Below are 25,427 nucleotides of genomic sequence, written 5' to 3'. Positions count from 1 at the left end.
GCTCTTGCTGATACAATATTGGAATTATTGTGGTTGTGATGGTTACCGGAAGACATGGGAGTTCATGACCTTGCTCTTAATTTACTGCAACAGTCGAAGTGCTATTCAAATAGCACATGATGGTGTTTTCCATGAGCGTATCGACTACATTCAAGTATACCGTCATTTTATATAATATCACATACTTCATGGCACTATTCGTCTCGTCTCTGCTTCATCGGTCGATCATATTACCAATGTCTTCGCTAAGGCACATCCACCGGGGCAGTTGACTTCTTCTATGTCATCTTAAATTAGTAACCTTGAGTTTGAAAGAATATTAAAGAGACATCTACATCTAGGAGATTCACTACATCTCAATTGATTCTCCATATCTTTAAAAATTGTGCATATTTTCCCCTTGATTGTGAGTATACACGATTGAAGGCCATAAGACTTTGCAGCATTAAGTCAATAATGCTATGGCAAGAGCATTGCTTGCCAAATGATGATGCAATGAACTCGACTTACCCATAAAGAAATCGTAATATAAAAGTCAAGAAGACAACTAGAAGGCGACTTTTGAAATGTCTCACCCTTTCCACATTCGAATCTTTCCCCTTTCACAAAATCTAAAGATCAAATCATTACACTTCATGCACTCTTTATCTATTAAAGAATCACTTTTTTCTTTATTATCCCACATGCTGCGTTACGTGCGCGCTCTGTTGCTTGTTTCTTAGAAGAAAGAAGGTCAATTTCCAACGTGTGATTTCAACAGTCCTTCCCTTTACTCATCCTCTCCTGAGGAAGGAGAGACAGCCAGGGACACCGCTAATGATGCATTAGTCGATTTTACTAATGCGTGGCGTATGGCAGGGTTCAAAGAAATGCTAGCCCAAGTTGATGCGTCCAAGAATTCAAGTTTGGTTTTTGATAAGCGCTACGGAACAGTAAAGTACAGATGGAGCAAAACTGGGAGTAAGTACAGTGCAAGTGCCATAACTTTTGTACGGAGGACATTTAAGTGCCATAACTTTTTTTTTTCTCACTTGAGTGCCATAACTTTCAAAAAAAAGATCACGTAAGTGTCACTTACGAGTTGGTCGTGAGGGCCCAAAACCGCGGCTTTTCCAGTCGAACGGTGACCTTCCCGACGAGGCGAGCACCACCAGCTTGAAGAGGGGGTGTCGGTGAATCATTCCATGGTCTCCGTTCGTCTCAAAATTTTCGTTTTAGCCTCCGTTGACGAAGGTAAGAATGCTTCGTAGTCACACAAATCGGCTCGATAAATGTGTGACTACGAAGCATTCTTACCTTCGTCAACGGAGGCTAAAATGGAAATTTCGAGACGAACGGAGACCATGGAATGATTCACCGACACCCCCTCTTCAAGCTGGTGGTGCTCGCCTAGCCGGAAAGGTCACCGTTCGACCGGAAAAGCCGCGGTTTCAGGCCCTCACGACTAGTTTGTCAGAGGGGTTGGTCGTGAGGGCCCGAAACCACGGCTTTCCCAGCCAAACGGTGACCTTCCCGGCGAGGCGAGCACCACCCGCTTGAAGAGGGGGTGTCGGTGAATCATTCCATGGCCTCTGTTCGTCTCGAAATTTCCGTTTTAGCCTTCGTTGACGAAGGTAAAAATGCTTCGTAGTCACACAATTTATCGAACCGATTTGTGTGACTATGAAACATTTTTACCTTCATCAACGGAGGCTAAAACGGAAATTTCGAGACGAACGGAGGCCATGGAATGATTCACCGACACCCCCTCTTCAAGCTGGTGGTGCTCGCCTCGCTGGGAAGGTCACCGTTCGACCGGAAAAGCCGCGGTTTCAGGCCCTCATGAATAGCTTGTCAGAGGGGATGGTCGTGAGGGCCCGAAACCGCGGCTTTTCCAGCCAAACGGTGACCTTTCCTGCGAGGCGAGCACCACGAGCTTGAAGAGGGGGTGTCGGTGAATCATTCCATGGCCTCCGTTCGTCTCGAAATTTCCGTTTTAGCCTCCGTTGACGAAGGTAAAAATGCTTCGTAGTCACACAAATCGGCTTGATAAATGTGCGACTATGAAGCATTTTTACCTTCGTCAACAGAGGCTAAAACGGAAATTTCGAGACCAACGGAGGCCATGGAATGATTCACCGACACCCCCTCTTCAAGCTGGTGGTGCTCGCCTCCTCGGGAAGGTCATGGTTCGGCCGGAAAAGCCGCGGTTTTGGGCCCTCACGACCAGCTCGTAAGTGGCACTTAAGTGATCTTTTTTTTTAAAGTTATGGCACTCAAGTGAGCCAAAAAAAAGTTATAGCACTTAAGTGTCCTCCGTACAAAAGTTATGGCACTTGCGCTATACTTACCCCAGCAAAACTGGGAAGGAAACAACCACGTTCCGTGGGCTTGTCATCGTGTTGCGTGACGCCAACGACAGTACAAGGAGGTTGGTGTCCGGCAAGAAAAATGGGTGTGGCTGCTGCTCCTTCAACAGTTCGAGCTCGCAGTCGCAGCTCCCTCGCTGCTGTCCTGTCGTGATTTTCGACACACATCTGCAGCTCCAGTGCTGCTTTCCAATGATTTTCCAAGCTATTTCCCTAGCACTTTGAAAACTCTAATACCCAAAAAAGACTTCAAACTTTAACTTTTATCCCAATTCTACCGTAAACTTTTTTTTGTCCCGTAAAAGACCATCAACTTTAGGTCCAGTCCCAATTATATCCTAAACTTTAGGTCCAATATCAATTTTACCCTAAACTTGTTTTTATCTCATAAGAAAATCCCAACTTTAGGTCTAATTTCAATTTCACTTTAATTTTTTCGTTTCGTAAAAGATCACTAATTTTTACTTGAGTCCCAAATCTACTCTCTATTAACCCTCCGTCAAAATCGCCCTTAGGGATTTTGCGCTCATCGATCTCTCGCAGTCGGAGAGCGCTCGAGATGCTCGAACAACTAGTGCTTGAGAGTTTTCCATCTTTAGATTGTCAACGAGAAATTTTGCATAGAGGGTTAATGGGGGTAGATTTGTGACTCAAGTAAATTTGTGATTTTTTATGAGACTGTAAAAGTTTTATGATAAAATTAGGACAAGACCTAAAGTTGAGGGTTTTTTATTTGACAAAAAAAAGTTTATAGTAGAATTGGGACTGTACCTAAAATTTGAGATTTTTTATGAGACAAAAGGTAAAATTATGATAAAAGTTAAAGTTGGAGGTTTTTTAACATTGAAACTTGGTCATCATTTACAAGGACCTATCACTATTCTTGTCGTGTTAAGGTGTGTTCATTTCAATAAAAAGGGATGGCTTTGGGAAACACTTTCCTAAAAATAATCGCTTGTATCGTTTACCGAATTGAACAAACGGAGAAAAAGTTTTTGTCATCCATGAAAATACGAAAATATTTAGATATAAATCGTTATCAATATTGAAATTTTTTTTATCGACTAATTATTTCAAGCGATAAAAGCGATTGATTTTAGAATAATGTTTCTGAATCATTCATTTTCCGCAAAACAAGTGGAGCCTTAGACTCATACTTAAATCTTACTTTGTTACTAAAACATATTGTAGGAAAATTACGTAACATAGTTTCTTTAACCATAAATGATAACTCTGAAAAAGCGATAACAACTTTGATAATGACCAAATTTGTGAGCAAAAGAGGATACAATTACAAACCAAATTTGAACTTGCACAATTGCTATAAAATTGTAACAAAACTACACAGTAGGTAAGGTATGGTTAACTGAATTTCATTAGAGCGATTAGTTTCTGGCAACGGTGCTAAGCAGTTTCATGAACTATGCCTTCCAAAATACAATACCTCGAACATGTTTGTATTAGCACTATGCGAACATAATTCTATCGAAAACTTCTCGAAATCGGCACACCTAGAGGACTCCATTTTATGAACTAAAGAGACACGTCTTTTTAAAGACAAAGAAAACTACAGTAGAAAACTGAAAGAACATAAACTATCACATTAGTTGAGCCATTAACCCATAATTACAATAATATTAAAGACAAAGACTGCAGTAAAAAATTGAAAGGACATGAACTATAAAGTCATAAGTTTAAAGACACTTATGTTGAGCCATTATCTCATTTACTGCAATTCATACTCTAACTTGTTCCCGTGGAATAACTAGTCCACTATTGTTTAAAGGAAAACTAATTAATTTACTTAACATGTTCTAATGGACTGAAAACAATAAGTTTAGATTGGGGGAAAATAACTTTTACTTCTGACAAAAAGTAAATCACTTTCCCTAAACTACCAAATAAATGAAAACTAAATATTTTCCTTGAAATTTTTTTTCATGAAAAATATTTTTTTTTTATGAAATTTTCTGTGAAACAAACGTACCTTAAACCTTTCTCTTCTTTACCCAAGATAGCTGTAGCATGATGGTAGACCGATTGGCTTGCAAGACTATAATGCTAACAAATTGCGTAACGACTTGCTTCTAGTCTTTCGCTCTCTCACTCTAACTCTATTTTCGTGTCTGAGTCGAGTGTACTCAAGAGCTTGCTTGTTCTATCGGTCTGGACATGAATGTTCTCTTGCCCAAGAGTATTGTAGCACACATGACCAAGCGAGATGCCGTTTCGCTCCTTAGCCTATGATAAGTCGGAATTTGGATGGAGACAGTGCACTTAACATACACACACTCAAGGAAGAGCGCTTCATGTCCTCTACCAAAGATCTTACCATTTCCGAACGAACTAGAGTATGTGTCCCTAGTCACCCATCATGCCAAGCGTCCCGTTTTTCTCATATTCTTTAAAAATCGAAATATTTTTTGCACGCGTTGATTGATTTGGATAAACTAAAATTGTCTTTGCCGAGTGGAGCATCCAAAACTCCCTCCCTCATTGGAGCCCAAATCTTGTAGCAACGGCGGAGTGTTTTGGTGCCAATCAAGAGCAAGACTTCCTTTCCTTCATGGTTGGCAAATGCCCCAGACTTCCTTTTGAATCCCCTCTGTGGCTGGCCCAATATCCATATAAAACTCTCTTTAGAAGCCCGTCTACATTCTCAATTGGAGGGGGCTTAGATGAGTCTAGCCTTCACGAATTTGCAACTGACCCATTTATTTTTTGCAACCCAAATGCATTACCAAACCTAGGATTTAGCCCATTTAAGAAAGAGAGCAAATATACATAATAATACACTTTGCAAATACTCTGCAATTTTCATTCAGGTCTCTTGTGTTTTTTTTTTTTGTTTGGTAACCGAGGATCCGCCACCATTCCCCGGGGACGAGCCCGCACAGGTAATCGGGGGCGCCTATACCTCGGGGGAGACTAGCCCAGCAACCCACCACCAAAGCCCCCCACTTAAATTACGGAACCGAGCGGGGATTCGAACCCAGAACCTCTGAATAGGGAAGGAAAGCGTCCATCAACTCGGCCATGCGCAGGTGGGTAGGTCTCTTGTGTTGTTTACCACACAAAGTGTAAAAAAAAAAAAAAACAAATACTTATGCTATAGAAATTTTCATGGTCGTCGCAAGAAGTTCATATAGGTTGCCTTTTTTCATTACAAGAATGCTCGTCATGGGTAAGATATAAGTCGAGATTCATAAAAGTGCCCCAAAAAGGATGTCCGGTACTCATTAGTACGAAGAATCAAATTCGTCCCATCATTCGTTTTATATGAGTGTAAATATTCCTTCACCATTGAGTTAATTGGCCAAACAAAGTAATAAAACAGTTATTTTTTGTCATTTCTTTTTTTTTTTTACCACTTCTACTCACTTAGAGATAAATATAATATTTCTTAGAGGCATATATTTGTCATGTGTACTTTTTTATTGTTTATCTCAAACTTCTAATTTTTCACTAATACAGTATGGTGATGGAATTTTTGCATGCAATTTCCATTATTGAGGACTCTTTACGTGAAAGAAGACAAGCAATACAGCGCATATCCATGGTAATGTATTTTCGTGCTCTAATAAAATAATAGATAACAATAAATTCTAATTAAAAACATCTTTCAATTTGGAAAGCTTCCAAAGTAATATTAGATCGATAATTGTTAAATTACAATAATGAGTTTATTACCCTTTGTTGCCTTCTAAATCTTTGACCCCTCTACCATCAACGGTGATTGAAAATTATTTGATAAAATATAATTGATTTTTATTTTGTCACCGCGCATGCAAATAAACCTTTTCCAATGCATACACCACCTATTATTTATTTTCATGGAATGAAAAAGGCAATTTCCCGTGTTTTATTCCATCTTGCATGATATTTTTTTTTATTCCTGCGGTTTTTTAGTGATTTATTGTTTATTGCCCTCTATTTTTTTCTATAAAATGCAGAATAATCAAGTATCATAGCTCAATTTAAGGCTCCCCTGTTTCTTAGAAAATGGATTACACGAATTACATTTTCCTAAATATGATCACTTATATCATTTAAAATAATTAGTCAATGAATTTTTTTTTCATTATCTACAACAAAACATGTCTAAACATTTTTGTAATCAGTAAAAATATATAGTTTTCACTTGTTTTTGTAAACAAAACAAATAATCATTTTCAGTAAAATATTTTTTTAAATATTTTATTTTTCCCGAAAAGGACGCGTTTTGGTAAATTAATTTTTAGGAAAATGGGTCAAAACGGGTCGATTTCCGATTTACCACCAAAACTGAAACCTCCCCAAAATTAGACAAAAAAAAATCGATGAAAATTGATTTTAATATTTCGATTATTGAGATTTAAATAAATTAAAAGCAAACGAGAAAATTTCCTCCGCCTCTTCGTCATCGTCTTCGTCTTCTTCCTCCGATTCTGTTGCAGAGACGACCAGGAAGGAGGAGGAGGAGGAGGAGAAGACGACCGCAACCTCATCGCCGGTCGCCGGTCGACGGAGATCCGGCGATCGCCTTCGCCCCCTGCGTCTCCGATCCGTCGATCGCGAGGGAAACCGAAGCGGACGAACCGCCGGGACAGAAGCCGAGCGCGACGATGAGCCAAGACGACAAAAGCCGGGGCTTGATTGGCTCGGGCGCGGGCGGCGGCGGCGGCGGCGGCGACCAGCAGAGCCCGAACTACTACGGAACGTTCCAAGGTGTCGCGAACTACTACAACCCTCCTCCTCCTCCGCCTCCGCAGCAGCAGCTCCCTCCGCCGGTGATCGGGTTCCCCCAGCCGGCTCCTCCTCCGGGCTCCGCCGGCAGTCCCCGGTACTATGCTTACGGTTATCAAACCGTCGCAGGTATCTCATCTCGTCGTACACGCGCTGATTCTTTTGAGTTTCGGGTTTGATTTCGCGAATTCTTTCTGTGATTATATTTAGAAATCGCCTTCAGGATGGAAACGGGATGTTGAATTCTGTTTCTTTTTCCTGATGTTCTGTATGTTTTGGTGGGATCACGTTGTCCTGTGGAGATTGCAGCTTCGTTTTCGCATGCTTAATGATTATCACAGCTAGAACATGATGATCTGTTCTATTGTTTTAAAATTATTGGTTCTTCGATCTGTCTCTCGGACGTAAAATTTCTGATTTCACATGGCGATTCGTAGCGTGTCCTCCGTAAGAGTTAGTAGATCGCTTGATATGATCACCTTTGGTTCTTGATTGTATGACGCAGAAGAAATGATGGACTCGATAGGTTTTGTTGCAATGACAGGAAAGACATTGTTTTCCTGTGGTTTTGACGACCGTTCCAAACACTTCGGTTGCTTACAATGTCTCTATATCTCATTATGGGTTCTTGTTCATTGAAGGTTATGCAATTGTGGAGGGAACACCGGTTATAGAGCGGCGTTTGCCTTGCTGCGGTATTGGTATCGGCTGGTTCTTGTAAGTTATTCTAGATTAGCCACTTCTTTCTAGCTGTGCAATGCATCACCTGAAAATTTTAAGCGGTTAATTAAGGGTTAGGAGAATTTATAAGGGAACGCGGTCTTTGTCGCACCCAAGGACGACAGGAGCTATAACTATCTTTTCATGTTACCTCAGAGTGCGCACGGTGAAAATCATCTATTGCTTGATTTATCTTCTCATTTGTAAGTTGCGCGTAAATATTCATCGTCGTTGCATGCTTAAATCATTTTGTTTTTCTTTGAACTTGGTATCCTCTTCGAGTGTGCATTGCCTGAGAATTGGCCAATTGGATGGAAAGCCTATTGTCTGTATTATGGGTAAAAATCCAAATATCTCCTCAGGCTGGACAGAACTTCATTAGATGAACGGCTTTATATTGGTTAAACTGAAGCCTTGCACCTGTTGTTTTACGTGTCAGACATGATTGGGATTGGTCTGTGGGTTTTTCCCCCAATCAATGTATTAATCAAAATTAGTTAGCAGACAGTCAACAGCAACGAGGATTATCTTTATGCACTCAATATACCTTGACCAGTGTGAATTGTTGTTAGCTTAACAATGCAATTTGCCCATGCGATCTGGTATGAATTGTACTACTAAAGATACAGATAGTCGAGAGAGAGAGAGAGAGAGAGAGAGAGAGAGAGAGAGAGTTTTAGTGTTATTATAGTTACAAGAAATAAGAATAATAAAAAGGAACTTGGGAATGAGTACATGAATAGCAGTGGGCAGGGTCATTTTAGGAACTACAACAGAATTTGTGCAGTGAGAAATTGAAAATTGAAATGCAACCTAACTTTTTAAAATGAAAAAAGTTGAAGGCATTCTGTATCTCTCATTCTGTTGGTAGCTTCAGACCAAATAATTTCTGAATTTTGTCAAGTAGAGGTGGAGCAATCTTTTTCAAGGGCCTTGTATGGAATAATGGAAGTTAATGAACAAGCGATTTATCTTCCCAAATGGTGGCCTTATTTGTAAACTTTTGGGGTTTCTTGAGGTTAGTAAAGTGATGCTAATTACATTATCTCATCTGCAAGGTTCTTGATTGGTTTCTTTCTCGGTGGAATCCCCTGGTACATTGGGACTTTTCTCCTTATTTGTTGTTGCCCAGATCGGCGAGAAAAGCCCGGATATGTTGCTTGTGCAATAGCTGTAAGTGTCTATTCTCTATCCTTATACCTTATCTTGCTTAAGAATGACATGCTTGTGTTAATGGATGAGTTATCACCAGATCTATTCACATTGACTTGCTGACAATCTCTTGGGAAGTCGACTCAATTTTGGGCATAGCAACTTTGGAGAATGCTTAGAACTTTAAGAATTCTCTAATTGGTTCTGCATTATGCCTTGATCCCATGCTTAAATTTTTTTCCTTCACTTCAATACATAAGGAATGTTACTTGTCCAGCGTATATACCTGTGTTATTGCATTTTCCATGGAGCTTCTACCAGAGTATTTTCCTCCTCATGTTACTATTTCTAGGCACCAACTTCAACTTAGCGGGAAACTGAGGAACTCGATTGTCCAAGCTGCATGGGCTGATAATGACACCCAGTAATTGCCTAGCCAAGAAATATCAGTTTTCAAATTTATAAGTCCAAAAATGTATATCTCTACCCAGTAGAGTTTACTTTTTATAATCTAATCGCGCTGATGAATAGTTGTAGAAAATATTTATCCCTTTGCTAGACTATCGCTCATTGCAGATTATGTTTAGCATTCACTCGAGAAAAAAACTAATAGCTTTTGCAAGTTGCAACTACTGTTTATAAATTAGCTGGTTTATATAGTGGTTATTGCATTATTTACCGGTATCAGTGTATAATTCCGAATTTGTGATTACAAGTTTATTTCACTGGCTGTGTGAGAAGTTCGTTAACACTAACGTAGCAGTTCTTATTTTTGACATTTCAGTCTTTCCTTGCTGTTCTTGCTGTTACTGTGGGTGCGACAAGGGGGGCTCATCGGTGGTGAGATCATACTGAGGGACTCCACAATACTTGTACAGTGATGCCTCGACACCGCTGAAAAGTTTGCTGCTATTATACTGTCATTTTATCTAAAAGATATTCTTCTAAATGCAAAGTAATTTCTAAGGTTGATGCAAGAATAATAACAAGGGTTTCCATTTTCTGGTGCTCTTTGTTTGGGGTTAGTTGCAAAATCAGGTAAGAAATTTTGTGCTTATTCCATGGAGATCAGATTTTTTAATACGTCTCGTTCTGGTTTGAACTTCAAAAATTGCAGCAATCTAGTATCTTGGGTTCATTTCAGTCTAAATTTCAATTCATCAGCAAATATAGCATGACATGCTAGCAAAATCAAGCTTCACATGCGAATCGGAATGTTTAATTAGGTCTGGACATGAATGTTTGTAACTGTGGCCAAAGAGCGGATTTAGTTATGGCATAACACATTCAAGCTGATTCGGTCGCCTTGGTGACGATTAATGGCAGCGGTATGACAACGTTGGGTGACCAAATTTGAGACATGGCGACCATAGTGAGAGCTTAATTGAGTGACCAATTTTCAATTAAGTCAGTGTTCTTGATGTTGACAGTGAATGATGAACTTATCTGTTATTATTTTGGGTTGTTGGCTTAAGATAAAAGATGTAGATGTTATACTTCTAATTAACTCTGTATTCTTCATACAACTATATGATTTAGCATGGCAGCTATGTTAGCGCCACATCAGTGCTATCATCAAATAGTTGCGGATGCGGACTAGAAGAATGGAAAGAAACTACAGAGTCAAAACAGAGAGGAGGAGGCGGACGTTGGGCAGCGGAGGCCATGGAGGCGGCGTCGGTGGCATTACCGAGCTGTCGACAAGGGCTTCTAGACCCTCGCACGGGGCATTGCTGCCACCCCCTCTAATCATACGTAGGTGCACATAGTCGAACTGATGGAGGGTTTGACAGAGATACTCGACAGGTTTGGATTAACCTTGCAGCCGTGTTGGCCTTCGCCTTCGTCTTTGTCCCTGCAAGCGGTAGTGAGAGTGACTGAACCTCGCCCAGGGTTAAATGTGAGGTTGCTAGCCTTGCCTAGATTTGAGGGAGGGCTGCGACCCTCGTCAACCATCTCGGCACTCGTTGACGAGGGTCTACGGCCACATCAACCAGTGGCGAGGGTACGTGATCATCCGGTCCATTTCCGCCATCCTCCAACCCAAATTCTGCCATATCCCCCAGTGCTATCAGTTTTTTCTCCATGTTTTTTCTTTTCAAATTAGACTATCTTCAAATGTTTTTTAAATTTTAAAATTTATAAAAGCCACAATAGGAGATACATAGTTACCCTGCAATTACTCAATGGTTTATTAGACTGCCATATCAAAATTTCTATCCAAGCATTTGATGGAACGACCAACATTGCACAAATCTAAAAAAGTTCAATGTACCAATTGCACAAAAAATAGTCCCATTTGATATTCCACAAATTAAAAAGTTCAAGAATCTTTTATGTCACTATCCCTAGCTATTTTTTGGGGGAAATCCAGAGGAGCTCCTCAAGTGGAAAAGATGTTCATCTTCTCACTTAAAAAACTTAGATTTAAATCATCAAAATTACGCAATTATCATATGCTATAAGCAAGACCATGGACATGTGCGCTTTCACCCTGATTGGCACGCCACATCCGCGTGCTAGGAATGTGCAAGAGTGAAAATAATCTCAGATGAGATTCCATTTGCTAAAGTACACGGGTGTCCATGTAAATATTAATCAGGTGTTCGTCGAGTTCTACTAAAATACCAACCAATTTATCAAATTTCTCATAAGAATTAAGGTTCATATGGCCAAGAACAAGAATTTCCATCACAATGAAAATTAAACAATAAATATATTAATACCTCAAAGTGCTAAAAAGATATTTCCCCCCAAGGTTATATAGCAAGTACTAAATAGCAAAAAAAAAAAAAGAGAGGAGAAAATAAAAGAAGAAAGAGTGAGGGAGAGAGAGTGAGAGAGAGAGGACAAGAACTAGGGTTTGTGCCGTTTGCATCTAGTTGTTCGACTCTACTATAAAAGCAACACAAAACCCTAGCTCGCCACTTCCAGCAACGAGGAGGGGAAGTGCATAGCGACCGTCGCAGATCTTCATCGTCTCCTCCATCTCGCGTCCGAAATGGTCACCTTCAGGGTCTGTGCTTCCATCTCTCTCTCTCTCTCTCTATACTTTGTAGGTCGCATCGATTGCCCAATTGGGCGAAAATGTTCGGATCATCCAGTGGCTTCGTCGCGCGCGTGTACCTAGCTCCTTGCATCATTCGATCCGTGCTTTGTCTGCCATGTTTCTCGTCATCAGATAGGGAGAATGAAACCATAAATTTGAGATTTTTGATGGCTGGTGATGTTGGAACATCTGATTGACCGCGAGAAGTGGGGTGCATTTCGTGAAATTCTGTCGCTTTGCGAGGAATTTTAACTTGTCGCTGGGGTTTACGAAATTGGGTTTGGGGGGATTGTGTTTGTTTTTTTGTTCCCTGAGGAAATTTTGTATCTTGCGGGTTGCAGTTTCACCAGTACCAGGTTGTGGGTAGAGCCCTGCCCACCGAGGCAGATGATCACCCGAAGATCTATCGCATGAAGCTGTGGGCCACCAATGAGGTCCGCGCCAAGTCCAAGTTCTGGTACGCGAGTAATGAGATATTTGGGTTTTTGGGCACTGTGCTGTTGTGTGTGATACCGCGAAATTTGATTGTCCCTGTTGAGAAATTGATTAGGTATTCGGTCAATTGATGTGAGTTAGGTATTTCCTGAGGAAGCTGAAGAAGGTCAAGAAGAGCAATGGCCAGGTGCTCGCCATCAACGAGGTGTGTCTCTGGTCAATAGTTCTAAGTAGTGGGGTTGCTCTTTGAATTGATTTACAATGTTCTAATGATAATAGGAGCTGCATGGAATTTTTTTGTGAGGTTATGTTTTGATTTCTTAGGAACCTTTGCTTCCCTCTGCTCGATGTATTATTCTGTAAACCAGAAGTTGAAGCTTGGTTTTCCCCCCATGTTCCTTCTTGCTGAATGAGTTTTCTCAATATCATATACGGTAGTCATCACTTGGAAGTCTTTTCCCCTGAGAAGATCAATTTCTCGCATGCTTTTTAGATAATTTTGTAGACCTAGCTAGCATAATCTAATGTTGGAATCGTGGGAGAGCCAATGGGCTTGAGTGGATTAATTCATTTTTTGAGTGGCTTTTACAGTCAAAACTTTTCTTTTGAAGTTTTTAGATGAGTTAAGAGTTGTTTTCTTTTTGTTGCTTCTTCCTGGAACATCTACTTGGTAGTGCTCCAGTGAAATCAGCCAAGATGTTTTGAGCTTTCCCTGCACTGTTGATATTGGATTGAGAAGATGGAGAGAATGGACTTAGAAAGTCGCTGGAATATCTTTTTTTAAGAGAAAAGTATAGACCGAGACAGAAGGTGGACACTTCCCTCATAAACTACGTAACTCTAAGATCAGGAACTGTTCTTCGAATTAATAGTAAGAATGAAAAGAAAGCTGGATGTTTTTACATCGATTTCCTTTCAGCTATGGAAGTTGTAACCATCTCAGTGTTCTAGGAAAGTTCCATCTTTTAAATGGATCCTGTGGACTAGTTTCTGAATTCCAAAATCTGGATTTTCAATTTCTATGGTATGGCCATTAGAGTTAGAGGTGCTTTTGCCTACTCTCACTGTAACATTTTCCTCTGAATGTGTAAAGTTTCACATTTAAACTAGGAGTTTCCAATTAGTAGTCATGAACAGCAAAATTTTTTATTGAAGACCCAATTTAGTGCAAGTTTTGATTGATTATTCATTCCTTCCTTTGCGATGAATAACAACTATTGTTTGACCATCTTTTAGTCAGGATCTGATTTATATCAGCGAGACTTATTCTATTTTCAAGTGCTTTCCTTTCCAAACCTTAGTAAAAATATTTTCTTTGGGACTTTCATTCTGCTAATCGATTGGCAAGATTATGGTATAATACATACATCATCAATCTCTGATACTGTACCTGCTCATTATATCTCGACCTAGATGCATCATGGAGTCTTGACAACCAAATCAATCATGAACATGCAAAATTAGGATCATGCACCATGGGCAGCAGCAGACCCTGGCTATTAGTTTGTACCTCCTATGTTGATTCTTAAATATAAACAGATATATGCATAACTCTCTGAGCAATGAACAAGATGAGGTGGTTATCCTCTGCTCTATGTTTTACACTTTCAATTACTCGTCTTGTCCTTGAGGGGTGATGCAGTTTGGTCTGAGTTGCCTAATCATGTGTGAGGTGGCCTTGCTATTTCTTTTTGCTTACTAGAGTCACTTGCAGATTTTTGAGAAGAACCCAACGAAGATCAATAACTATGGGATATGGCTCCGTTACCAAAGCCGAACTGGATACCACAACATGTACAAGGAATACAGAGATACCACTCTGAATGGGGCTGTGGAGCAGATGTATAACGAGATGGCATCTCGCCACAGAGTCAGGTTCCCATGTATCCAGATCATTAAGACAGCCACTGTTCCGGCGAAGCTTTGCAAGAGGGAGAGCACCAAGCAATTCCACAACTCGAAGATCAAGTTCCCGCTGGTATTCAAGAAGGTTAGACCCCCAACCAGGAAGCTGAAAACCACCTACAAGGCATCAAGGCCCAATTTGTTTATGTAAGACTGGCATTTGTTGATCTGAGTTATAGGGTCAATAGTTTTTGGTAAAAACTCAGCAGCCTCTCATTTTTCTCCGTTTTTGTGTCTGAGAAGTTTGTCATTTATCCTAGGACATCGAGCTCTTTGGAATTTATCCTTGTTTTCTTCTATACTTTTGGTGATCAATGACTTGTGGCGATGTTGGCTTTTTGCATGTTAACCTTAGCTCACCTTATGCTTACATGCATATTAAGTCTGGGCATTTCTTTAAGAGCGCAAGGAGCTTTGTTTCTTCTCTACCTATCTTTTGAATCATGACCTCTTTACCTGTAGTTTGGACCTTGATTATAGACTCCATATCTAATTTTGTTGCCAGTAGGTACTTAGTTCTTAGAACAATTGAAGCCCCGCAAAATAAGAGGATGATGGAATGATAATGAAAGCTTTTATCCGAGATTTGCACACCATGAGGTGACATTTTGTTGGGTCTTGACTAGCTGTTAATATCAGTTTACAAGTAGGAGATAGTATTTCATGTAATGATTACACTATGAGGCCTTGTAGGTTATGCTTATGCTGACTTTTCATCAGCTTGTTCCACCAGATGCCATGTGGCCTAGCAGAAGAATGTTATGTTGGCCTTGTTCATTGATTAGGATGGAGCAGTAATTTAGGATTAATTCCCTAAGAAATCCCCTCTGCCCTGGTTTGGTTTTCTTAAATCAGCAAGGACGTGAAATCAAACGATGTAGCTTTATCTATCGATGGAAGAAAAAAGATCTCATTGGAACAAAATGACTTCACATGAGAACATACGAAAAGAGCATATGATCATTCCAAAAGCCTGTTGTGTGTTTTGCTGGAGAGCAAGCGCAAATACTCAAGCCAAGAAGCGCAATGCTCACGCATACCATTGAGGAGGAATCTGCTCATTTTATCAACCAGGGACTAGGATAATCTAGAGATCTTAGGACAATGCAAAACAGAGCAACGAGTCGGATTCTTGTTGGAAATGATATATAGTTCACTTGCTTAGATGCACCCGCGGTTTACTGTGTTAGAAGTAAATCAATTCTGTACACCGGTTCTAATATCTCTAACCTTGCTCATAGAGACAATCACACAATTGTACTACAACTCAACTATAACATAAGAACTTCCGCCTTGATGTGAAAGCAAACTTTTCAAACAGAGCTTGGAGGAGACGGTCTATCTTCACTTCCCTCACATACAATTTTCTTTGGGTCAAGATAAATATAGATGGGGAGCATCTTTTGGTTAATTAGGGAAGAGTTGGAGCTGGCGATCTCATTCATGACTCTTTTGGTAATTGGCTCCTCCATAAGTGTCTTCTTGGTAATAGTTTTGCTTAAATGCCGTCACTGGGTCGAGTGGCCTAGGCACCCAAGAAATCACTTGCGAATTACAAGTCAAACCCAACACACTCCAATCACCCTTATGATTCTTTGGTTTCGCATTGTCAAACACGCTCATCGACACAGATTGCGAGCGAAAACAATTCAAGTCTGTAGAGAAGGCAAAATGTCTGCGGAGTGGACTGCCTCGGGAATCGAGGGCTCTGTCTCAAATTTGCGACAGCTGCCAACTTAAAGAAAATATTTCCTATATTGCTTATTGATGCTTTAGGAATTTCCTTTCCTAACGCTATACCCTCTAGATGTTAGGTCTTTCTTGATCTCTACTTTTAGTAAGAAATACGAAATGGAAAGACAATCCTATTCCTAGAAGTAGCTATTGGGAACATGGAATAGCAAAACGCATCCATATTTCCTCCAAAGCATATATTTTAGACAACCTAACCAAAACTATAGGGGACGGAAAGGGCACGAGTTCCTCATACGTTTTACATATCAATGATCTGATGATCCGATCTGAACATGCGAAATTAATTTCACAACCATCAAGCAACTTAAAGAGGTCACCATATGAAAAACAGATAAGAAATTATTGGTCTCTCTGCAATATTTTCTTGGGACTAAAGTTGAGTAATCAGATTGAGAAACGTTTCTTTTCTAAAAAAATAAATTCAAACAACACCTGCTCAAAGAATTCCACATCTCAGTGCGTCAATGTTTCGTAACTGGAAGGTAACAGGCTTGAATGCAAATAGGTGTGCCACTAAGTGCAACCATGCAAATAAGTTCTGCCAAGATTAGAGATCCTTTTCTCAGCCCAAAAAGGATTGAAGCAAAGAACACACACTTCTACCAAAACAAAGTTTTTCCCCACATGGAATTATTGGAAAGATACCCTTTGCACGACGAGAACAGAATAGGATATGTAAAAAATGCAAAATCATAACTCATCACTTAATAAATAACGTAAAGCATATCCTCTGCCAAAAGATGACCCAAAATTTAACAAAATCTCTTGCAACTAGTAGATAGCTTCTATTTAAAGATACAAATGACATAATTAGTTCTTCCCCTAGTTGGCAGCTGCTAATTTTTGAATAACTGCGAATGACATGCAAGGCATCTGGCAAATCTAAACTATTAGCGGATAAGCCAGCTCTCAATGAGAAATAAATTCCGGAATCTCCCACGAATGAGATGAATCTTCAGGTTACCCGTAACAATGGTCCAGCATAATCAAGGCTTGAACGCTGAGAAGGCCACCACAGAGTTGTGTCCTCCAAATCCGAATGAATTTGATATGGCTGCAACGACAAATCCACAATTAACCTCGGATGTACCGTTCAGAATGATCTTACTATAATACCAATCCGTTCAGGGGGAATCACTCACCAACATTCACTTCATGCTGCTGCTTCTTGTTTGCGACAGTGTCAAAATCCACAGAGGGCTCAGGATTCTAGAGTTGATAAAATGAATGTCACAAACACATATATCAAAGCAGACAAATTGTTCTACAAAAGCAAAGTTCTTCTCCATCATGGTTACAAATAAGTAGAAACGTGTAAGCATTAGAGAGGAAGGGAAAGACTATCAATAAAGAAGTTGACTGATTGACTATTAATGTTATGGTTCTCATTTGTCATCCGCTTCCTTTGTAATATCTCGTCCATAAAAAGAATATACATTGCTTAAATATGTTTTTAGTCTGCATTAATATTTCTAAGCAACAATGGTAATTACTTGGGGCTTCGTTTCAGAATGCCTCGTCCTTTGAAGTACTGCGCAGAGATGATTCTGTAACTTTCTTGTGTTATAAGTTAGTAGTTTTGACTACATGCTAGTTTGTAGATTATAACTTGATAACATCTTGCCAAGTGAATTCTATTGATCTCTTCGTTAAGTCAGTATTCATCGTTTCACAGCTGACAGCTATTCAGTTGTAAGCTGGTTGAGTAGAAAGTACATACAAATTGGTTAATACTGGGATGAAGCCACCCTGTCATGATTGCTTTCACTGTGGCAATAGCTTCCAAACCTCCAGCAGCACCAAGACAGTGTCCAATCATAGACTGAAACAGTATAATTTGTTAAAACAAGTCAATCAGAGATAAAGAGAGAGAGAGAGAGAGAGAGAGAGAGATTACCTTGGTTGCATTTATTTTGATCCCTGAGGTGTCTTTGAACACCTTTTTTATGGCATTAATCTCGGCCAGATCCCCAGCAAGAGTTGAAGTTGCATGTGCATTTATGTAGTTAACCTGAACAGTTAAAATAACTTTTACAATCAAGTTATCTCTGGCGCCAAGTAGCTTATATGCTCAATTTCCAAAGGCAGGCACGACCTCAGATAATTACTGGCAATAATCAGATTCTGCAGATCTAGCATGATTACCCATAACAAAGATATTTTATAAACTTTAGGAGTTCCTTGAACTATAACAGAAGGCATCCACCATTTGAAATCAGTTCACAATATGAAAGTCTTTTGTTTGGAGCCATCAGCCCTTACATCTAAATTGCCTCATGAGTCATTATAGAGCAGCATTATTCCTAGTATCCATTGTGACATCACTTGAGCAGCCATTGTGATCAGAAATAATCAACAGGCTGTGCAAGCCATATTTATCGCTGAAGATGAATTCAGTTGACATGTAAAGCTCATCTTTCTCCATACCCACATTGGCAAGGTAGACAGGAAAGTCTCACCACCACACACACACACACACACACTTAAGTACTAGCGAAACTTAGTGTTTTCAAATATTAACAGCTTACAACGAAACTTTCAGTGTTTTCATGATTTAACAGCATGAGAGTACTAACAATCCTTCAAATTTTATCTCTCATTTTCAATTTTTATGAATCGTTGTGCTTTTCCAGTACACCTGTTTGGCCGATAAGATAAAGTCCACCAGAAGCATATTTTATTTGTAGCGCTTGAAAGCTTGTCATATATTTCGGCTTAAAAATACAATCAAGTGATGCCTAAATTACATAACCAAAGAAAATTTCCTGCTTCTATTAATGGCAACTCGGACACAATAGCAATACCCTCACAACTTTTTGGAAGGGCCAGCGGTTATGTTGTCAATTTAGATTTGGCATGGCCAGATATTGGCAGATTCATCAACCAAAAAGGGCCGCAAAGTCCTACATCTTTTTAGAGGTGAGGAAAGACAGCCATATCAAATTCTAGAATTGACATTAGCAATACCCTCTCAGCCATGTGGAGCACACAGTGTCACTTTTTGGAGAGCACACAGCAAGATATGTTCTTTAGATTGCTTTCAAAGAAGCAAGGAAAGACAGTATGTGCTTCACATGGTTATCATAAAGACCTACCACATCTTCGCCCATCAATTTGTTTTTGGAACTAGGATTGACATTAGCTATAATTGTTCCCAATCTCATAAAGATATCAACTTTAGGACCCTTTTCATGTCATTGATGATGTTTGAGTAGTGCACAAGTGCATAGATCATCAAACACTTGCATAATTTGGTAATTGACCTTGGTAATATTGATTCAATATCTGTTCACGTGATAACACTTTTGTTCCTGCTCAACTCATCTCTCTCTCTCTCTCTCTCTCTCTCTCTCTCTCTCTCTCTCTCTCTCTCTCTCTCTCTCTCTCTCTCTCTCTCTCTCTCTCTCTCTCTCTCTCTCTCTCTCTCTCTCTCTCTCTCTCTCTCTCTCTCTCTCTCTCTCTCTCTCTCTCTCTCTCTCTCTCTCTCTCTCTCTCTCTCTCTCTCTCTCTCTCTCTCTCTCTCTCTCTCTCTCAGTTGTCTACAAACAAAAGTGCCAGAACCACACAAGTTTGTAGTAGCAGTGGCAAATTTGGAGTTAATAACATTTAATAGTTACAAGATTGTATACCTAAAAACTGGATGGTTTGAAAAAAACTGGAAAGGCCAAAAAGATGTGGACAACTTTTGAGTAAAGATCTTGAGCACTTCAGTATCAAGGTTGAAGATAGTACAATACACCATGTTACCAACCCCATTTAGTTGGAAAAAGCTTGGCTGTTATTTCTTGTTTATTTGGCAAGTGCAAAGGCATGTTTCATGCACAAAGTAAGGACCCAAGCTAACATGAAGATAATAATGCTAAAACTTGAAAGGAAAACAAGCAATTTTTTCTTTTGTAGAAAAATGCGTGACAAATTCAGTAAAATTCTCAGCCAATACATAATTCCTTCAAAATCAAGGATGTGTAACGAAACTAACAATAGATGGAAAAGAGATCCATTGCAGAAGTCCACAATGGTGAAAACAACGTAAAGGCTGAAAGAAAGTAATACTGGGATAAAAATTTGATGAAAGGAAGCACAGACTACCTCCTCTGGTGACACACCCGCATCTTCAAGGCTCCTCTCAATGCAAGAGGAAACACCAAGTCCATCAGCCCTTGGATCAGTCATGTGATAAGCATCGCAGTTAACTGCACCTCCCAAATACTCAGCAATAATCGGTGCACCTCTTTTCATTGCGTGCTCCAAGCTCTCCAATACCTAGACAGGGAATTAAAGGTTCACAAACAAGTTCACAAAAAGTATATGCTTTGGAAAAGTCTGATACCAATAGTGAAAGCTAATACGGTTGACATGCACACAAACATACGCCGGCGCGCGCGCACGGGAGAGAGAGAGAGAGAGAGAGAGAGAGATGTTCATATACAGAGAGACACAGATGAAACAAGATATCCTAATGCACAGTGAGAACCAAATGTATACGGATTCCAAAGAAAATTACAAAGGGCACATCACCAATGAAATATTCTTCCCATTATTTTATGGATGTCACACAAGTGCTTCTATTGTAAAAGATAAAAGACATATACATAGAAAAGGAGACGAAAAAATACACGCATATCGACATGCTTCTCGAAACTAAAAAGTGGCAGATCCAGCAATTCAATAATCAAGTGTCCCACAACATATTCAGACAGCATCTAAATCTAACAGCACAGCAAAGCAGTAGTTTGTGTCTTTTTGCAGACTGCTAAAATACAAACTGAAGCACTTTTCAGTGAAAAATACACTCATAGCAGTATAGACAATAAGGAAAAGTAAAGTAGCTTACCAAAATTCCTGCTCCTTCACCCATGACAAAACCATCTCGATCTCTATCCCAAGGTCTTGATGCAGTTTGTGGATCATCGTTTCTCTGAGACAAGGCTCTACATGCAACAAAACCACCCAAGCCAATGGGAATAATGGCAGCTTCAGTTCCACCAGCAATCATCAGATCAGCCTCACCCCGACGGATGTGATTGGCAGCCGCATAGAAGCAATAGTTGGAAGTGGCACATGCAGTTGAGATGGAATAATTTGGACCCATGAAACCAAGTTCAATGGCAAGTAAGGCAGATCCCATGTTTGTTATGGCATAAGGAATAAAGAAGGGGGTTATCTTCCTGTGACCTTTCTCGATTAGATTCTGTACTCCATCAGAGAACACAGTCAAACCACCCATACCTGTCCCAACAAGTACACCGGCTCGCTCCTTTTCGATCTGCGTAGAATAATGTCAGCAATTTAGTGATTTTGTCATTTAGAAAGAATACTGTGCATTAAGGGCAAGGCACTATTCCTCGACACAGGCTTAACATTGCAACATCAGAATTACTGCCTCCAAAGCAAAGAAAAGCAACTCTAAAAGGAATTTCAACAAATAGAATCGCTGTTATCTGCATGTCAAACTTACAATAGTCCCATTTTTGCATTCTCTAGGGCCAAAAACCAAGTTATTTAACAGAAATAGTGGGTTTGGCGAATTTATCTCCTACAACATACAGAATATGAGAGAAGTACAAGAAAATGTTTATGCCATTTCCTCAGACATCCATGCTCCTCTCTCTTTGCTTTCATGATTGCATGAAGCAGAGGGCTTTGTTTGGGAGGCTTACATGTGAAAAATAAGAGAAATACCCAAAAATTCAAATTTTCCCTCCTCTCCCTCTCACAAAAATAAAAAATTATTCTGTATTTTCCACCCCAATTTCCATTCCCCTCATTTTCCCTCATTTCCCCTTATTTCCCAAACACAGCAGAGAAGTTATCCAGATAGCAGACACTGCCGGTCTAGTGCAGATGAATTTCTATTTTTAACAATTGAATTCAACAAACAGCGGTTCCATCAAATCAATGTATGTGAGCATGTGAGATCACGTTTGTGGTTCATGAGCATCATTTTCAGCAGAGGAAGTGTACATCAGAGGATGCACAGGATTTGACATTATTGTTCTAACATTGCAATTGATGCATTGGTTTTTGCAAAACACGAGGACAAATGTGTGTCAGTAAATAAGCCAGAGGAGCTGGGCTACATGTTAGACATGGAGCTGTCAAGGAAGTTGAGCATTAAGTGAAAAACTGGTGATGTAAAGGAATTCGTGCTTTACAGAGGTTTCCCAAAGGGAAAACATCGTTGAACAGGAAATGGCTTTTGAATCTGAACCAGGAAAAATTCATAGCCGAAGGGAAAGCAAAGGAATTCGCGCTTTACAGAGGTTTTCCAAAGGGAAAAAAAACGTTGAACAGTTGGTACCAACAACGTCAAGCTGTTCTTCCTAGAGAGGAACGAGGCAAAAAGACGTCCCCAGTATCTAGGCGCAAATTAGCAATGAGAAAGAGCAGACCCCCAAAGTCTCAAACTTCCATTCTAAAAGTCACTTCTAATGTTTGATCAACTTTTAAAGCACTATGATTGCAAAGCCAGCAAACATGCTCCACCCTTGTCTACAAATTTACTACCAGTATCCATTTTCTCATCAGAGGATTCGCTAAATCTTCCTGGAGTTAGCTCAACTACGATGACAATGAAAATGAATCAGCAAATAAACGTGAATTTTGGAGCCCAGCATTGACATCTAATTAACTTCCCACGTTTCACCACAAGGAATGAGGAAACTACAGATTACCAATGGCGTCGACATCTAATTTGGATCCCGGCATTCATTACTACCGAGCTCAAAGCTCAAGAGAAACGGCACTGCATCAGGAGAAACGTGTAGCAATCGGAGAACCATTCAGATCCAAGACGCAAATCAAGAGATTCTCCCACCATGCAACCACAGCAGCACAAAACGGAAATCAAAGCCCAGAATCACGGTACCTTGGAGAGCCTATCGCCGCCGAGATCAGCATCCTCGAGCGCCTTCTTCCCGGCGACAATGCAGTAGCGCAGGCAATCGTCGAGCCGCCGGTCGTTCTTCCCGTCGATGTACCCCTGCGACGAGAACCCGCGGATCTGCCCGGCGAACCGGGTGGGGAACTTGGAGGCGTCGAAGCGGTCGATCGGGCTGATCCCGCTCTCCCCGGCGAGCAGCTTCGCGTAGTACGCGTCCACGTCGTTGCCGAAGACGGAGACGAGCCCCATCCCGGTGACGACGACGCGCTTCCTCGGGTCCCTCTCCCGCCTCGGGGCTGCGGCGGCGGACCTGACGGCGGGGAGGGCGACGCGCCGGGGGGTGGGGGCGGCGGCGGCGGCGGCGGGGGAGGCATTGGGGGATTTGCGGCGGAGGGGGTCGAGCGGGGAGACGCGGAGGGGCGGAGATTGGAGGGATTGCATGGCTGTAGAGAGAGAGAGAGAGAGAGGGAGAGGAGAGAGAAAGCGGCGGTGGCGATGATAACGAAGCTGCCGGAGGAAGAAGGAAGAGGGAGACAAGACGTTGTTGTTGTTGTTGTTGTTGTTGGTGTTGTTGTTGGTTGTGGAAGTGAGATTATGAGATTGAGAGAGAGAGCATATAGGTGTCGTTGGCGATTCAATATGTTCATGGTTTTTTTTTCTTTGTTTTGTTTGGGCGTTGGACCAATCTCTCTACTACTCGTGGGAGACGTTGGCTGCTCGCATTGAATAGACCTGATCAATGGACTTGGACCGATCGATCCCGGTCGGGGCCGTGACGGGAAAAACGTCTTTTGCTTTCGGTAGGGAATTTATATGGGTTCGGGGCGAACGAGACGGGGCCGAGAGGGAGCTGGTTCCGAGCTCGAAAGGGCAATCGCGACCCCATCTGCCCCTCCGAGCGAACCGAGCTCGATCGGGTCGGATGGGGCCGGGCGAGGGCGGCTCGATCCGCGATCGGTCGTTAAACCTAGGGCGTGTGCTGAAGTGAAATCGGATCGTCATATTTGACGGGATCTGTAATTTTCAGTGGTTCAGATTCCGCTTGTTACATATACTGAATTCATTAGATGATTTCTCTTAATTGGGACATCTCATGTATGGCATCGAGAGAAAGTAAAGAATAATTGACTTAAGTTCTTTTTAAATTCGAGATAGTTATTCGTGCAAAATCCCAATCAAAATCCTTAATTTTTCATAGATTGGCCTCAAAAAAAAAAAATTTCCCTTATCAACACCCTAAACTTGCACCGATCACCCAAAAACACCTTCCACTTGGGCGTTCGACATGGCACCATGTTGGACAAAGTCCCGTAGGATCTTGAACGGTCATTGTGCACGGACGGTACAATTGGTTCACTGGTACGACTTCTGGGCATTGATGAGACAAAAAAAGAAATTGGACTATCGATCTCCTGATAAACAAAGTGTACATTTTTCTGGTGGGATTATTCCAACAATTATGTGGTTCCTAGGACAATCGTCTGCTTGTATGATTGGGGTAGATATGGTAGATTTTTGACTTTGAGATCCCAAGGGGATATCAAATAAATTGGTGGGGCTGTTGAGAATGCAGCAAGTAAACTATAAGATGGTTTGCCCGGGGAGTTTTTGATTGATCCTCTTCCTGGTGATGTTTCCCCCTAAAAATGGTACTTCTTCCTTTTCCCCTCTCTTCACCAATCAAGCTAGCCATCGATTCGTGTGTCCATATGCAATGGTGATGCTTGCAAGGCTAATCTAATGAGGTTGACCAAAACGGATGGAAAAGACTATGGGGAGAAGCATATCATAAGGGCTAGGCGCTTCTCTTCTCCTTTTCTCATGTATTGAAAGAGCCGGATCGTCTCTTCGAAGACATCCGATAAAAAAGAAAAAGCCAGATTCTTTTGTGCAATGAGCATAACATGCTTATTTTACTGTTTCGTTAAACTCTGGGACGTAAAACTCGGGAATATTCCTAGAGAGAGGGAAGAAAAATCTTCTCGCCAATTGTAGAGGCTGGGCGTGCGGGCACCGACGTGTTAGAATAAGAAACATAATCCAGTCAGCCCGCAAAGTATATACGCTTGGACAGCGTGGCGACCCCGGTCGGAAACTTAGGTTTGAGATATCTTCGGTAACCACCATCAACGACCCAAGGCAGGCCCCAGTTTCCTCTTTTGTGCAAAGGGCATAACATGCTTATTTTGTTTTCTTCTCTTTTTCTTCCTTTCATGTCCTTCTTCGTCTATGATGATAAGCTAACTATTGGGTTTCCGCTAGGGGTAATTAGCTCCAGAGTGAGTACGTTCCGATTAAAGAATCTGGACCTTCTGATTTTTGAAACCGGAAACCGAACTAGCTTCCCTAGCATTTGGTTTGAAACCGAACCGGCCGGTTCTGACTAACTTTAAGTAGTATAACTATAATGTTAAGAAAACATACCATGTAAATAAATGGCGGCATAGTGATTAAG

General features: G+C 40.8%; 2 protein-coding genes across 3 annotated transcripts; one reads left to right on the top strand and one right to left on the bottom strand.

The window, feature by feature from the left end:
• Nucleotides 1–6,740: 6,740 nt before the first annotated feature.
• On the top strand, nucleotides 6,741–14,683 carry LOC115688925 (60S ribosomal protein L18a). 2 transcript variants are annotated; one of them, XM_030614886.2, is made up of 6 exons: nucleotides 6,741–7,202; nucleotides 7,715–7,790; nucleotides 8,852–8,966; nucleotides 12,336–12,451; nucleotides 12,571–12,634; nucleotides 14,144–14,683. In XM_030614886.2, exons 1-6 carry the CDS (start codon nucleotides 6,953–6,955, stop codon nucleotides 14,483–14,485), a joined length of 963 nt encoding a protein of 320 aa, XP_030470746.1. In that variant the 5' UTR covers nucleotides 6,741–6,952; the 3' UTR covers nucleotides 14,486–14,683. The 2 variants fall into 2 exon arrangements, with proteins under 2 accessions (XP_030470746.1, XP_030470745.1); XM_030614885.2 differs by lacking the exons at nucleotides 6,741–7,202; nucleotides 7,715–7,790; nucleotides 8,852–8,966 and adding an exon at nucleotides 11,801–11,961.
• A 2,082-nt stretch (nucleotides 14,684–16,765) lies between these two features.
• On the bottom strand, nucleotides 16,766–23,497 carry LOC115688933 (3-oxoacyl-[acyl-carrier-protein] synthase I, chloroplastic). The gene is made up of 7 exons (XM_030614895.2): nucleotides 22,958–23,497; nucleotides 20,924–21,355; nucleotides 20,179–20,352; nucleotides 17,987–18,100; nucleotides 17,810–17,911; nucleotides 17,232–17,298; nucleotides 16,766–17,143 (listed from the first exon to the last, which is right to left on the bottom strand). The coding sequence occupies exons 1-7, from the start codon at nucleotides 23,411–23,413 to the stop codon at nucleotides 17,076–17,078; spliced, it is 1,413 nt and encodes a 470-aa protein (XP_030470755.2). The 5' UTR covers nucleotides 23,414–23,497; the 3' UTR covers nucleotides 16,766–17,075.
• Nucleotides 23,498–25,427: the final 1,930 nt, after the last annotated feature.

This window comes from Syzygium oleosum, unplaced genomic scaffold (genome assembly GCF_021117445.2).
Source record: "Syzygium oleosum isolate NSW1041296 unplaced genomic scaffold, Sole_v2.1 Sole_v2.18, whole genome shotgun sequence".
NCBI classification, from domain to species: Eukaryota; Viridiplantae; Streptophyta; class Magnoliopsida; order Myrtales; family Myrtaceae; genus Syzygium; species Syzygium oleosum.
Note: the sequence above shows the minus strand (reverse complement) of the source record. Positions and strands in the feature narration are given on the sequence as shown.

Bases quoted from the DNA above. Each gene is read 5' to 3' on its own strand.
- LOC115688933 (XM_030614895.2), bottom strand. From the start codon at position 23,413: ATGCAATCCCTCCAATCTCCGCCCCTCCGCGTCTCCCCGCTCGACCCC. The intron at 18,101-20,178 runs GTAGTCTGTGCT...TTAACTGTTCAG, and splicing joins CGGGTGTGTCACCAGAGGAG to GTTAACTACATAAATGCACA. The intron at 17,144-17,231 runs GTGAGTGATTCC...TTGTCGTTGCAG, and splicing joins GCAGCATGAAGTGAATGTTG to CCATATCAAATTCATTCGGA.
- LOC115688925 (XM_030614886.2), top strand. From the start codon at position 6,953: ATGAGCCAAGACGACAAAAGCCGGGGCTTGATTGGCTCGGGCGCGGGC. The intron at 7,791-8,851 runs GTAAGTTATTCT...CTCATCTGCAAG, and splicing joins ATTGGTATCGGCTGGTTCTT to GTTCTTGATTGGTTTCTTTC. The intron at 12,635-14,143 runs GTGTGTCTCTGG...AGTCACTTGCAG, and splicing joins AGGTGCTCGCCATCAACGAG to ATTTTTGAGAAGAACCCAAC.